Here is a 14,012-nt window from a genome sequence, read left to right on the forward strand (position 1 = left end):
CTTTTTTCCCATAACAAGTGTGAAACAGATGGAAAAAGAAAATTTAAGTATGCTAACAAACAAAAAAAAACCTCAACTTAATTTGTTCTTCATTTCCATCATCCATCTTTGATTTCTTTTTCCAAAAGCACCTTGGCATCCGGTGGAGCTCTCGCACGCATGCAAGCATGCACACACACAAGTCCTATTAAGGTCAAATGTGTTTCTCCGCTCTCAACTCATCCCCTCCAGTACACTTTCATGCCCACTACACACCATGAAAGAAAGACAGGAAGAGCGCACTCACACACACACATGAAGAGAGAACATTTAACTCTGACAGAGGCTCACAAGGGCATTTTGCGTTGTTTGTGTGGCTTGTGTGATGCACGCTAAAGTTGTTACAAATAATTGAATATAATAAAATAAACTTGTTCTTTTACACTCATTTGATGCTAGTTATGATCCATGGTACACACACGCAACACACTCCCACAGTATGACTTTGTGTGGCACCAACAAGTTTGACCTTCAAAGTGCTTCAATGACAGGAAGTACCAAGCTAGCACAATGCGTTTATGAAATGGCATCCGCTTGATGGGAACACGGTGGTGTTTACAGACAGAATGTTCTTGTTTTTACTTGTTAATATGAACAAACATTTGACAACAGCTCATTAAGTTAGTACACAAAAATTCAGATGGGTAGAAAGAAGAGCAGCGGACTGGCAGAGCGTACACATGGCTGCAAACAACATTGCGGGGCAGCAAACTATGCCAACTGTTACTAAAGATGCAGCCCTCTATTGGACTTATAAATGAAGGTTTATTTCATTGGTGTCGGGCCAAAACCTGGTATCTCCAAAATAGTCACTTTTCAGGAGAGACCAAAAATGGCAAGCTTGTTCAACCATTAGCATTGCGTCGTGAAAGACTGAAAGCCATTTTCAACTAGTTATTTCGGTCAATAATGTGTAAGTAACACCCACGTGACTGACCAATAGCACAGATTTTTTTTTTTTTAAATATAAAATTCACCAAAATGTGACTTATGAGGATTTGGCCCGACACCAGCAATTTATTTGATGAGAATTATTCATTTTAAATACATGCATTAAAACAAAACTGTAGTTTGTGATGACACCTACAAAACCTTTTTCCACCATTGATACAATACAATACAACTTATTTATATAGCGCATTTCATAACAGCTGTAGCTGGAACAAAGCTCTTTACAATACCAAAATAGCAATAATATAACAAGTGAAAGCAATACATTAAAACACAAATTACTATATACAGTAGACACAGCAGCAGAAAACTGTGTCATGGCTCTGCTCCTGTGACCCGCGTCCGGGCAAGCGAAAACGAGGTCCATAAATTTTACTCATCAGAAGGGGTCTTTTGAGTCATGCTTTGTCTGGATCTGGACCTAGGACCTGTATGCCATGGGTGACCCTGCCAGGGGCATAAAGCCCCAGACAACTTAGCTCCTACGATCATTGAGACCCGCAAACCCCTCTATATTTTTAACCCATATTGTGTTAATTTAGAACCCTGGATACAACAGCTTGGCTTTGTAGTAAAAGAGTGCGAGTAGTAGACTGGCCTGCCGGCAGTCCAGACCTGTCTCCCATTGCATAATATGTCATGCATTATACGCACAAAATACAACAACGGAGACCCCGGACTGTTGAGCAACTGAATCTGTACATTAAACATGAATGGAAAAGTATTCCATCTATATCAAATATCTGTGTTAAAAAAAATGGTATCTAGCCGTTTTTGACGCCAAAAAAATCATGGTAGGGTACTGGTACCGGTATCCCATGCAACACCACTTCTCAGCATTGAATTGACAAGCAATGTTGCGATTACAATTCAAGCAATCACCTTTGTTGCTGGCATCGTGAAGAAATGATTTGACCACATTTGCATTTAAACATTTCTTCTCCAAAACAACTTTTGAGACGGGTTCCCCTTGGGCCATTGTGATCAGCCAAATTGCCCCTTCGCCTGCATGGCAAATATTCAACTCCCAATTTCAACTCGCCATTGCCAATTTGGAGAATGGGGAGCATGCGAGCGGTAGCGTGAAGGCTTGAAAGTGCTTTGCGACTGGCTGAGCGGTTGAGTGGATATGACTGGATGAGTGCACGAAAGGAAGTGCAAGTGAGTGAGTGACAGAGAGAGAGATTGGTGTAGTCATGTTTTCTTTTTTTATCGCCAAAATCATCGCAGTTTGATATTTGAAAATAATATTCTTCTACTACATCGCAATGTTCATTTGAATTCAATTAATCTGCCTTTCCGTTAAATTTGTAGTCACAATTAGTGCAGTCAAATTTACCGCGTTATCGGGCAGTAATTAAATATGTAATTGATTGCGTCAAAATATTTTATGCATTTAACACATGTGCAGAAACCGCCGATGCATAATCTCACTCAGAAGTGCACAGTGAGCAGCAGAGCGGACGCATGTCGCCCGCGGGAGTATAAAGAAGCATTTTGAAAGAAGAGGGCAGCTTTAAATCTCAGAAATGTGAATAAATTGGTTTGCCTCAGCGATTGAGGATGAGTAGAGAAGAGGGCTGTCTTGTTTTGTGTTCATAAAGTCAGTTTAAAGGAGGAACACACGACGTGCTGATACCACCTACAGCATAGCACAGCATAACATACGAGCCAATCACATTCGTGTGCACTTCAGGGACCACTTGGAAAATATAAACTCTAAGAATAATACAAGGGCCACATATAAATGTGTACATTACACACACACGCACACCCCAACACACATACACACTTTGTTTGCACACATTTGAAATATTTCTGTCACTGTTCTTATGCCCTTTTGCGTATTTTGTTTTGGTAGTAAATAAAAATACTGTCAACTACAGAATGTAAATAATTTTAATTTAAAAAAAATATATTGTCATCTCCTGTGATTGGCTGGCAACCAATTCAGGGTGTCCCCCGCCTACTGCCCGAAGACATCTGGGATAGGCTCCAGCACGCCCCGCGACCCTTGTGAGGATAAGTTAATGGATGGATGGATGGATGGATGGATGGATATATTTTCATCTCATGAGGATTTGTTGTTGTAATAAAAAAATACATTACATATGAACAGTGTGTTGAATGTATATATCCGTCTTGTGTCTTTTACCTTTCCAATCCAACAACAATTTCCAGAAAAATATGACATATTTTGGAGTTTGAATTGTGATTAATTATGGTCAACTATTTTTTAAGCTGTGATTAACTCAATTAAAATATTCAATCGTTTGACAGCCCTAGTCACTATACATTGTGTATAACAGGGTCTTTGCTCAGAGCAACATGACATCATACAATATCTGCGAGCATAGGAGAACAGCACCACCATAAGGTCAGAGTGTCAAATAGTGTTTGGCGTCTACGCAACACCCTCATACGCCGCCTCCATCCCTTTCAGGTGCTTAATGCACACGGGGTGTTTAAGCTCCACCCCTTCTTGTGTGTGCAGGTTGAGGCAGGTTTACTCACATTCCTTCTTTTGGTTGGGGGTCTTTAGTGGCGCGCACACACAAACACACAAAGCAGCAATAAATGAAGAGGCCAGCCAAGCAGGAGAGTTCACACAAAGAACATTCCCGAAAACATAAAAGCTTACTTCAGTGTGATGTGTGTGTGTGTGTGCCTGTCTGTGTGATGTAATAGCGATGCGTTGAGAACAAAAACTGTAGAAAACCAACGGAAACACATGTTATGCTTTCATATCAGTAGTAAATGTTGAAATGTCCAACATCCTTCAGGTTGCCTTGAAGAAGACGTTTTAAAAGTGCACTTACCCATGTTAAAAGTCATTACTTATACATTTGTCATTTATTAATGAAAAACATTCAGAGATCTTAAATCTAGAGGACCATCTTTGTTACCTCCCAAAAGGAGATTTTAACAGTGATCATTTCGCAAATTATTTAGCCAGAAAATAACTTAAGCATTTCGCTAAAAGTAAATATTTAGCTGAGACTGATATTTAGTGCTTTGCTAAAACTGAGGATAAACATTTACCTCAGACTGAACATTCGTACTTGGCTAATTATGGAACGGAAGTACCTGTCCGAGTTCCAGCGTGACGTTGACTTGGTTGAATTCTGTACTGCGCGACAGTGGTGGGCTCTGCCACCATCGCTCGGTGCCGTCAATGGCATTTGTGATGGGGTGGGCGCGGTCGCTGTCGCCATGGCGACAGATGTCACAGTACTGGCCCTGAGGGGAAAAAAGACATTTATATGCTTTGTCAATGTGATGTACCTTCCTTTTTTTTTTCTTTTTTTCCCCATGTAATATGAATATCTTGATGTCACTTTCAACGAGTTTGATTGATTGTTTGCTTGTTTGTTTGATGTGACAGATTTAGAATACTTGGACCTTTTGCCATTGGACATGAACACAATAACTAAACTTAGCTAAGCAATAGCTAAAACTGAACTTTAGCATTGAACTTCCACAGCAAAATGTATTCAGCTAGATCAAACCATTTAAACATTTTGCTAAAGCTGAACTTTATCCATCCATCCATTCCTTCCTTCGCTTATCCGGGGTTGGGTCAAAGTGGCAGCAGCATTCCCTGTAGGGATGGGCGCTATATCGTTATCGTATTGATATCGATATTTGAACATTCAAGATATACTGAAAATTAAAACTATATCAGTCAACTATGTGGACTTCTCACGCTGACGCTGCATGAACAGCTCAAGCCAACCAACCACGTATCTCCTTTCAAGTTTACCATTGATCGATAGCTAAAGACAGCCAACGACAATCAATGTCGTTGATTCGTATATGAAGGCTCCTAACACGCTCCATTTTCTTTCCAATCTTGGGCAACACTAGCATTACTAGGTGAACTGGAGATTATATGTTGCAAAATGAGCAACTCGAAGAGCACAAAATAGTCAAACAACGTCCAGAGACCCAACAGTCGACCCATGCTGTTAATAAGATAGCTTTGTTTGCAGCTAGCAATCCCACAGCGGATAGCCCAGACGAGCACTTCTCGGCTGCACTGCTTGCCAGGGGCCAATTATCGGCAGAATTCACGAAACAGAGGACATCATCATCATTTAAGGAAGACGTAACCTTATTGATCAAGAAGTCACAAAATAACTGCAAGCTTCACTGCACTCACTGCAGCTCATTTCCGCCCTAGCTCTTTACCGAGCTAGAGCCGTTTTACCCCCATGTAATCTAGCACTAGTGAAAACTTTGAGCGGCAAACTTCGACACAGTCCAAGTTTGAAACTAGAGGGTTGACACGGGAGTGGATTTTCACTCCTGTCTCATCCCGCCCCCACAGAAAAAATACCATCCCATTCCAGTCCCGGACGATAGTAAAAAATAAAATGAAATCCTCTCCCGTCCTGCACTCGGCGAAAACGACTTCCACTCCTGTCCTGCTCTCGTTCATAATGACTCCCACTCCCGTACTGTTCCCATTTCGGAGACCAGGTGCATTAAAAATGGCTACGCATCTACAGCATTTTTTTTTTCCTACTGGATAATCCTGCTCCTGAACTCCAGTATCCTGCACCTCCCAATCCCATGATCAACGATAAAGTTGACTCTGATCACATGGGAATCCCGCGGGATTCCTGTGACCCACAGGATTCCTGAAAAAATGTCATACTCTAGGTAAAACGCTTCAAAATCAAATCTGCTTCTTTCCAAGATGGGCAATGGGCAATGCTAAAGTAAATAATAACCACTGAAACTCAACCTGCCGAGCCTCTCTACCTCCGACGTCAGATCCATAACACAAAAAATGAGTGATCTGGAACAACAACTAGCAGGAAATCGTTAAATTGAGAGAAATCTGGCTACACGCTCAGATTTCCCATGCTTCAGTGTAACTGTATTTCAGGCTAATCGCGGCACAAAGTGAAGTCTCATCACCAGATTATAATGTCCAGTAATGCGCAGACAACAATTAACGACAATTTGTTTGCACACTTGCGGCCCTAGTGAGGATAAGTGGTTCAGTAAATGGATGGATGGATAGCAAACGCTATGACACTGCACTGTGTTATTACTTATGATTTACTATTATTAGTCATAATAGTAATTAATACATGTTGGACTACAAACGGCCACGGCTCGTTGAAGTGTAGCTATGGTAAGTAGGGAGGACTGTGAACGGCGCGCTGCAAGTTCACAGTGAAAAGGGCTTTGAGAACCGCATGAAACCGGGCAAAGAGCCACATGCTGCTCTCTTTAAAGCGGAAGTCAACCCAAATAATAATAATAACAACTCTCTCCTATATTCCAAATGCCAATGTGAAAGAATCTGTTGCGGTATAAATTTATTAGGAAATATATATTTATTCATTTGTTTGATTCATGGTGTTTTAAGATCGATCTTATAAAGTGCTCTAATAGTAATGTTGAGAGAGAGTTGAGCGTGTGCGCCACTGGTATATGTGTGTTGTGTCCAACAAAGTGGCATGACGCTCCTGTGAAGTGCACCGATTGAGCTCATGAGAAACATCACTTCTTCAAATCACCTGCAGGGGCAGCAGAGTCAACACTATGTCACCCCCATCCCCCACCTGACAGAACCAACACCTAACTTGGCTGCAATCCTGCTTCCAGGGCACAACAGAACCAGCAGAGGAGGCGGGGCTCCAGTTGGGATAATCCAGCCAGAGCAGCACGGACAAACGCGCTTCAAATGGCCAACACGGGTCAGTCGCCAGGAGGAATGTGGGGAGGGAAGCTTGTCAGCCTTCATCATTAACCCATCAGACTGAGCAAAAGCCTTCACCTTTCTACATGTTAAATACACCCACTGTATCAAGGCATCTACATGATAACACTCTTAGAAGTCAAGCATGTTAACATGCTATGATGCTAAGATGACATTACATGAAGATGTCATGATCAACATGTTAAAAAGTCAACAAGCTCACAAACTAAGAAGGCATCAATGCAATTATTAACCTGCTAACATGCCAAAGATGGTGCCAACAAGCTGTGAAGTTCAAGTCACCAACATGCTGATATGCTAAAAAAACACTAACACACTTATATAATAGGTTTGCATGTAAAAATGACATCAGTACTAAAGTGCCCCCCCCCCCCCCCCCCAAAGACTCTGGAGTGATTTATGGTCTTTTTTTGTGATTAGATTTACAACATATTGCCCCGCCCCGTTTTGGGGCATGGCTTATGTTATTTTTTCGGTCTCAGCGGTCTACGTCACGGGATGAAGGCAAGCGTGGTAATATTGCTCACTTTGACAGTTCTGTTGTCTAAAACGGCGACCGATTGCCACCAAAATGCAAATACACATAACTACTCTTGTCCACTTCAACCTGTGAAAGTACAAAAGTGTTCTGCACGGACTTCCGGGGCGGCGCAGAGCGAGATGGCAGCGTAGTGCAGAGCTCCTGAGTCGATTTGATAATTATTTCCCCCCAAAACTATGAAAATATCTCAACTCGAAATGAGTGGGGGGCGAGGACAGAAAAGTTTGAAGAAAAGAAGAAAAGAACGATGTCCGGAGACCAGAAAGAGCACGAACTCTGAGACAAAGCAGCAGGTGACGATAACGGCGGCGCTGACCAGTACCACTTGCCACTCGAAGGACTTGCCGAAAAAGAAAGTACAAGTTGAAGGGAAACTAATTTTTTTTACCATGATTACCCCACTTATCTAGTAAGATGGGTGGACCTATTTCAGGTGTATCCCTAACCACTAGGGGAAGGGCCTTTTCACTTTCAAGGCCATCCCCCACTCCCCTCCAACAGGGAGACAGGACCTAGAGAAGTAAGGTCCACCTGTCGGGAAGTTTAGTTTTGGTTTTTGTATTTGTATTTGTATATGTGCAAGGGTTGTTCTTGTTATTTGTGAGTATTTTATTACAGTGAAGGGGCCAGAATTCATTTCAAAGGATACGAGTAATGCAAGATAATCTTGGTGGACATCTTGGTGGTGTCGCTTGATATTAATGGTTTAAATAACAACAAAAAAAGAGATAACGCCTTGTCCAAGTTTAGAAAAGAGAAAATACATGTTATATTTCTTCAAGAGACACACTTATCAAAGGAGGAGCATCTAAAATGTAAAAAATTGGGGTTACAGGAACTCATTCTCCAGTTCCTTGGGCCAAACACACAAGAGGGGTGTTATGATTTTGATTTCCAATAAGGTCAGGTTTGAAGTACTGAAAGAAGTTGGAGATAAGGAAGGAAGATATATCATGATTAAAGCGGAACTAGAAAATCAATTAGTGACATTGCTCAATGTGTATGCGCCTCCAGAGAGTGAAAAAGTATTGTATGAGAAAATATTTGATCTGATAACTATGGAAGCTGAAGGGATATTGATATGTGGGGGAGATTTCAATGTGGTGTTGAATTATAAAATAGACACAACAAGTAAGAAGAAAAACAAAAAACAAATAAATAGATATATAAATACAGTGATGCCAATATTGGACATACTGGATGTTTGGAGAGAATTGCACCCATTGGATCGGGACTACACTCACTACTCTGATGCTCACGCTGTGTACTCCAGAATTGACTATTTCCTAATGTCTAAAGGAGATGTACATACGATAAGAGAATGTACGAAAGGGGTGATTGATGTGGCCAACCATAACGCAGTCTAAAACTTAATTTAAACATGAAGAAGAAAATTCTAGTCTAGTTAGAGGATTGAAAGGAGAAATACTAAAATACAGAGAGGAAAATGACAATGGAGAGGTGGACCCAACAGTTCTATGGCCCTGAAGGCGGTTATCAGAGGGAGACTAATATCGTACACTGTATTTGCTAAGAAACAAGAAACAGACTATGAAGCTAAGAGGTTTGGAACGCCAGCACGAGCAGAGGCCAGATTCGTAAATACTCGATCAAATCAAGGAAACTAGGAAAAGTATTAATGATTTTCTCTTGGAAGGGGTGGAAAAGAAAGCAAGGTTTGTAAAACAAACCTATTACGAGGGAGGCTCGAGGGCCACCAAAGCCTTGGCGAGGCGCATTAAGACACAACAAGCCTTAACTGCGGTACATAACATAATGGACCCAACCACGAAGACAATCTCATATGAACCAGAGGATATACAGAGGATATTTGAGACGTATTATCGCTAATTATACTCACAACCACCTCTTGTGGGCGAAGAAAGTATTGTATTTTTTATTCTGGTGTAATTTCTTAGAATATCACCCAAGTGGTTTGCTTTTATTTATTTTTTCTGAAAAATTTACCATTTACTTACAGTAGAAAAAAATACTAATAATCTTTTTTTTACACACACATATATATGTATATATATGTATATATATATATATGTATAGATATATGTGTATATGTGTATATATATGTGTGTATATATATATATGTGTATATATATATATGAATATATATATATATATGTATATATGTATATGTGTATATATATATATATGAATATATATATATATATATATATATATGAATATATATATATGAATATATATATATATGAATATATATATATATATATATATGTGTATATGAATATATATGTGTATATATGTGTATATATATATATAATTATATATCGTCGCTGTCCTGTGAAAAACACTTTCTCCAATTTTGGAAACTTTATTTATTTTTCACTTTAATGCCATGTCTGTAACCCGGAAACATGATTCATGTAAAAAAGCGCTTCAATTCTGTGTCACGGAGCTGGTTCACATCGCGTCAGTCGTCGCACAGAGGATGGAAGTCCCTCTGTGAGGCACATCAGGTTAAATCCATCCATCCATTCTCTTATGCTTATGCAAGGTTGGCAGGAGCTTCAGCAGGGAAGCCGAGACTTCCCTGTCCCCAGCCACATTTTCCAGCTCTCCCGGAGGGATCCCAATGCGTTCCCAGGCCAGCCAGGAGACATAGTCTCTCCAGCGTCTCCTGGGTCGTTACCGGGACCTCCTGCCAGTGGGACATGCCCAGAACACCTCACCAGAGAGGCAAAACTAACAAAATACCTGAGCCGCCTCATCTGGCTCCTGTCATACGGAGGAGCAGAGGCTTGACTCTGGCCCCCTGCCGGATAATGTAGCTTCTCACCTTACCTGGTATTGCACCAGGCACCACTTGTATCAGGGACTGTGTTCTTTGGTCCTGCAGCTCGTGAGCCATTGGTCAGGGTAAGAGCGTAGATCGACAGGCAAATTGAGAGCATGATCCATGATGCAATTGTGTCGGTCATATTTTCTATACGCCAGGGGTGCCCATTACTCTTCATTCACTCACTCTGCCCCCTGGTTCACCCCGGAACTCCGCATACTAAAAACCCGCAAGCGCCAGCTTGAAAGACTTTACAAAAAATCAGGTTTAACGGTCCATCACATTGCCTGCACTGATCCCCTTCAGCTATACAAGACAGCCTTCAACTCCACCCGTTCTGTCTACTACTCCAACCTCATTCGCATCGACTCCAATCACCAAAAGGCACTCTTCTCCACCGTCAACAAACTCCTCAAACCCTGTGATAACATTTCTACCTCTTTCACCACTGAAAAATGCAATTCATTTCTATGCTTCTGTCAAACAAAAGTCGATATCGTCTACTCCTCACTAACCACCGCTCCCTCCTCCCCTCTCTTCCTACCTGCCTCTGTCCCTCCTACCACTTTGCCCCTCTCCAAATTCACACCCGTCTCCTCTGCCGAGCTCACCAAAGTCATCTCTACAATGAAATCGTCAACCTGCATACTGGATCCCATTCCATCATCCCTCATCAAGCACTGCTTTGCCACCATCTCTCACCTCATCACCACCATAGTTAACTCCTCCCGCAACTCTTCCTCTGTTCCTTCCTCACACAAACTTGCTGCTGTTACCCCTATCATCAAAAAATCCGGACTCAACCCTGACATCCTGAGCAACTTCCGACCCATCTCCAATCCCCCTCCCTGTCCAAAATTATAGAACTTGTCGTCGCATCCCAAATCAAAGCCCAACATCGACAATAACCTGCTCTTCGAACAATTTCAATCTGGATTCCGCACACAACACAGCACTGAAACCGCCCTTCTCAAAATCACCAACAACCTCCTCCTCTCCTCTGACTCCGGCCAACTCTCCATTCTCATCCTCCTCGACCTCCCCGCCGCCTTTGACACCATCAACCACTCCATCCTACTCTCTCACCTGCAATCTGTCAACATCACAGACAAAGTTCTCACCTGGCTTTACTCCTACCGCACACACAGGAGACAATTCATCCACATCAACAATTGCTCCTCATCCACTGCCCCCTTGTCCCATGGTGTCCCCCAGGGTTCTGTGCTCGGTCCTCTTCTCTTCATCCTCTACCTTCTCCCCCTCGGTCAAATTATCCGTCACCATGGTCTCCGCTTTCACTGCTACGCCGATGACGTCCAATTGTACATTGCCACTAAATCCATCACCTCTACTATCCACTCCACTCTGTCCAACTGTCTTTCTGATATTAAATCCTGGATGCAAACAAACTTTCTTTTCCTCAACTGCTGCAAATCCCACCTGCTAATAATTGGCCCAAACTCCCACACACAAACTGCCTCCAACTTCAACCTTACTGTTGACAACACGACCCTGTCCGCCTCCTCTCACTGCCGCAACCTTGGTATCCTCTTTGACAATAATCTTTCTTTTGATCAACACATTACCCAAATCACCAAAACCGCTTTCTTTCACCTCAGGAACATTTCTCGTCTCCGCCCCTCACTTTCCATCACTGCCACTCAGACCCTTATCCATGCCTTCATCACTTCCCGCCTTGACTATTGTAATAGCATCCTCTACGGCACAAGCTCCAAACTCCTCCATAAATTACAATACATCCAGAATGCTGCCGCCCGCCTTCTCACTCACACCCGTTCCCGTGATCATATCACTCCCATCCTCAAAAACCTCCACTGGCTCCCCGTTCTCCACCGCATGCAATTTAAACTCCTCCTACTCACCTACAAAGCCCTTCACAACCAGGCCCCCTTCTACCTCTCTGATCTTCTCCACTCATACACTCCTTCCCGCACCCTCCGCTCCTCAAATGCGAACCTCCTTGCCATCCCCCCGACCAAGTACAAAACCTTGGGGGACCGAGCCTTCTCTGTTGCCGCCCCCACCCTCTAGAACTCCCTTCCGCAACACATTCGTAACTGCGCAGACCTCACATCCTTCAAAACACTCCTCAAGACTCACCTATTCCGCCATGCTTTTTAACATCACTTAATCTTTGCTATTTTTTCTTCTGTTGGTTTTAACTGTTTCTGTTTTAATGGCAGGTTTTATTTTGTTCACTTGTTCTTGTTGTTAATCGTCTTTGAGTGATATGAAAAGTGATATACAAATAAAATGTATTATTATTATTATTATTATTATTACGTCAATTGCCAAGGTTGTGTTGGTCGATCCCAAGGCATTAAAGAATTGGTTGATATATTTATACAGTAGCTGCCTGTCGACGGCAGTGAATGAGTTGAAAAAATAAAGAAAATGAGCTATTCTAGACGTCAGTAGATGCCATTCTATCCAATATAAAATGTATCCTTTTATGTACCGGGCAGCTGTCAATACAATGGCACAATCTGCCACAAAACTATATCAAGCTAGCGAGTTGTCTTATTAGCTTCCAATTTGTTCTGCCTATTCAAAAAAGTATAAAAATGTTTAGAGGACCAAGTACTTCCATACAGAGTGGAAGGATTACTTTTTTATTTTATTTTTTAAATAATTTATTTTGGTCGTTGAGAATGTCTTCACATGAAAATGACCGTTAGCATTCAAATAGGGTCCAGCGTTTATTTCAAAATACGTGTGTGCCAAGTATGTGCAATGTGCATTGTTGAAAGGTCACCGTTAAAGGGACACTTGGATGAGCTTAACATTGGCACATATATAAAAGGTTTGCATGTAAAAATGACATCAGTACTAAAATACACCCCTCAAAAGACTCTGTAGTGATTTAAGGGCTTTTGTTGTGATTAGGGTATTAGGGTGATTAGATATTTTTTTTGGTCTCAGCGGTCTACGTCTCGGGAGGGGAGTCAAGCGTCACAACATTGCTCGCTTTGTCAGTTCTGTTGTCTGACCGATCGTCACCAAAATGCAAATGCACATTACTACTCTTGTCCACTTCAACCTGTGAAAGTATAAAAGTATTCTGCACAATTGTTTGGATTTATTGACATAAAACGTGATCTCCTCCACAAAATGATCACCTCGACAAAAATCCAAAATACCGTGGTGATCACTTCTCCACTTACACAGGCTGAAGCGGACAAGAGCATGAATGCGAACGATTGTCCCAAAATGAGAAATGAAATCAGGCATCAGTCACTCCATGATTCCTTTTTAGATGCTCGTTTATCATTGCCATGCTGCTATGAAAGGGAGATTGACATCGTTTTAAGTGTTTTGAGAATGTGCCCGGACTTCAGACTGTGTTACTAATGCTAATGCCACGACACCATCACCCACAATGCTTGTTTACGGAACCCTCAGGGCTCAGATAACGACCAATCACGGCTGACCTGTTTTCTGAAGCTGAGCCGTGATTGACCGTTACCTGAGCCCTGAGTAGTTGTGATGTCATTTTCAGTCGACAGAAGTGACAAAATGGCCGAAATCAGAGATGGCAGAATATCGGTGGATTTTGTTGCTTAACTCATATTCCACAAACACAATATTAATCAGAATGCTGTGTTTCAACTAGTGGGCCTGCATACAGTAGAACATATTCTTAAAAAAATATGTTTGGGGTGACTTCCGCTTTAAAGAGTGTGTGTTATTTATTAAAATGTAGCATTGTTTTTAATTCGGAGAACGAACGGTTAATGTCGGTGTAAAAAGTTCCACCTACGTACAATACATTGTTTCTTTGCAATGGGGAAAACCCAGTGAGAATGCAATACAAAAGCCTATACCAAAGAAGAAAAAGAAAGCTGCATTTTACAGACAGAATATGACCTACTTGAAATATGGACTCAGACGCACAAACTGGTTCGTCAAGA

The 14,012-nt window shown here is 41.7% G+C and overlaps 1 protein-coding gene across 5 annotated transcripts in view; it reads right to left on the reverse strand.

Moving 5' to 3' along the window:
* The window catches only part of lama5 (laminin, alpha 5), a 152,950-nt gene that overhangs the window by 136,273 nt on the left and 2,665 nt on the right, over positions 1-14,012 (reverse strand). For 4 of the 5 annotated variants that reach the window (XM_086046434.1, XM_086046469.1, XM_086046442.1 and 1 more), the window contains exon 2: positions 4,078-4,230. In XM_086046434.1, coding sequence (XP_085902560.1) covers positions 4,078-4,230 — 153 coding nt within the window. Of the gene's footprint in view, positions 1-3,504; positions 3,568-4,077; positions 4,231-14,012 lie in introns of those variants that run through there. The other variant, XM_086046460.1, reaches the window with a different exon arrangement.

The sequence above is a fragment of the Filicampus tigris genome, chromosome 1 (genome assembly GCF_054856515.1).
Source record: "Filicampus tigris isolate MCC_2025a chromosome 1, RoL_Ftig_1.0, whole genome shotgun sequence".
Lineage (NCBI taxonomy): Eukaryota > Metazoa > Chordata > Actinopteri > Syngnathiformes > Syngnathidae > Filicampus > Filicampus tigris.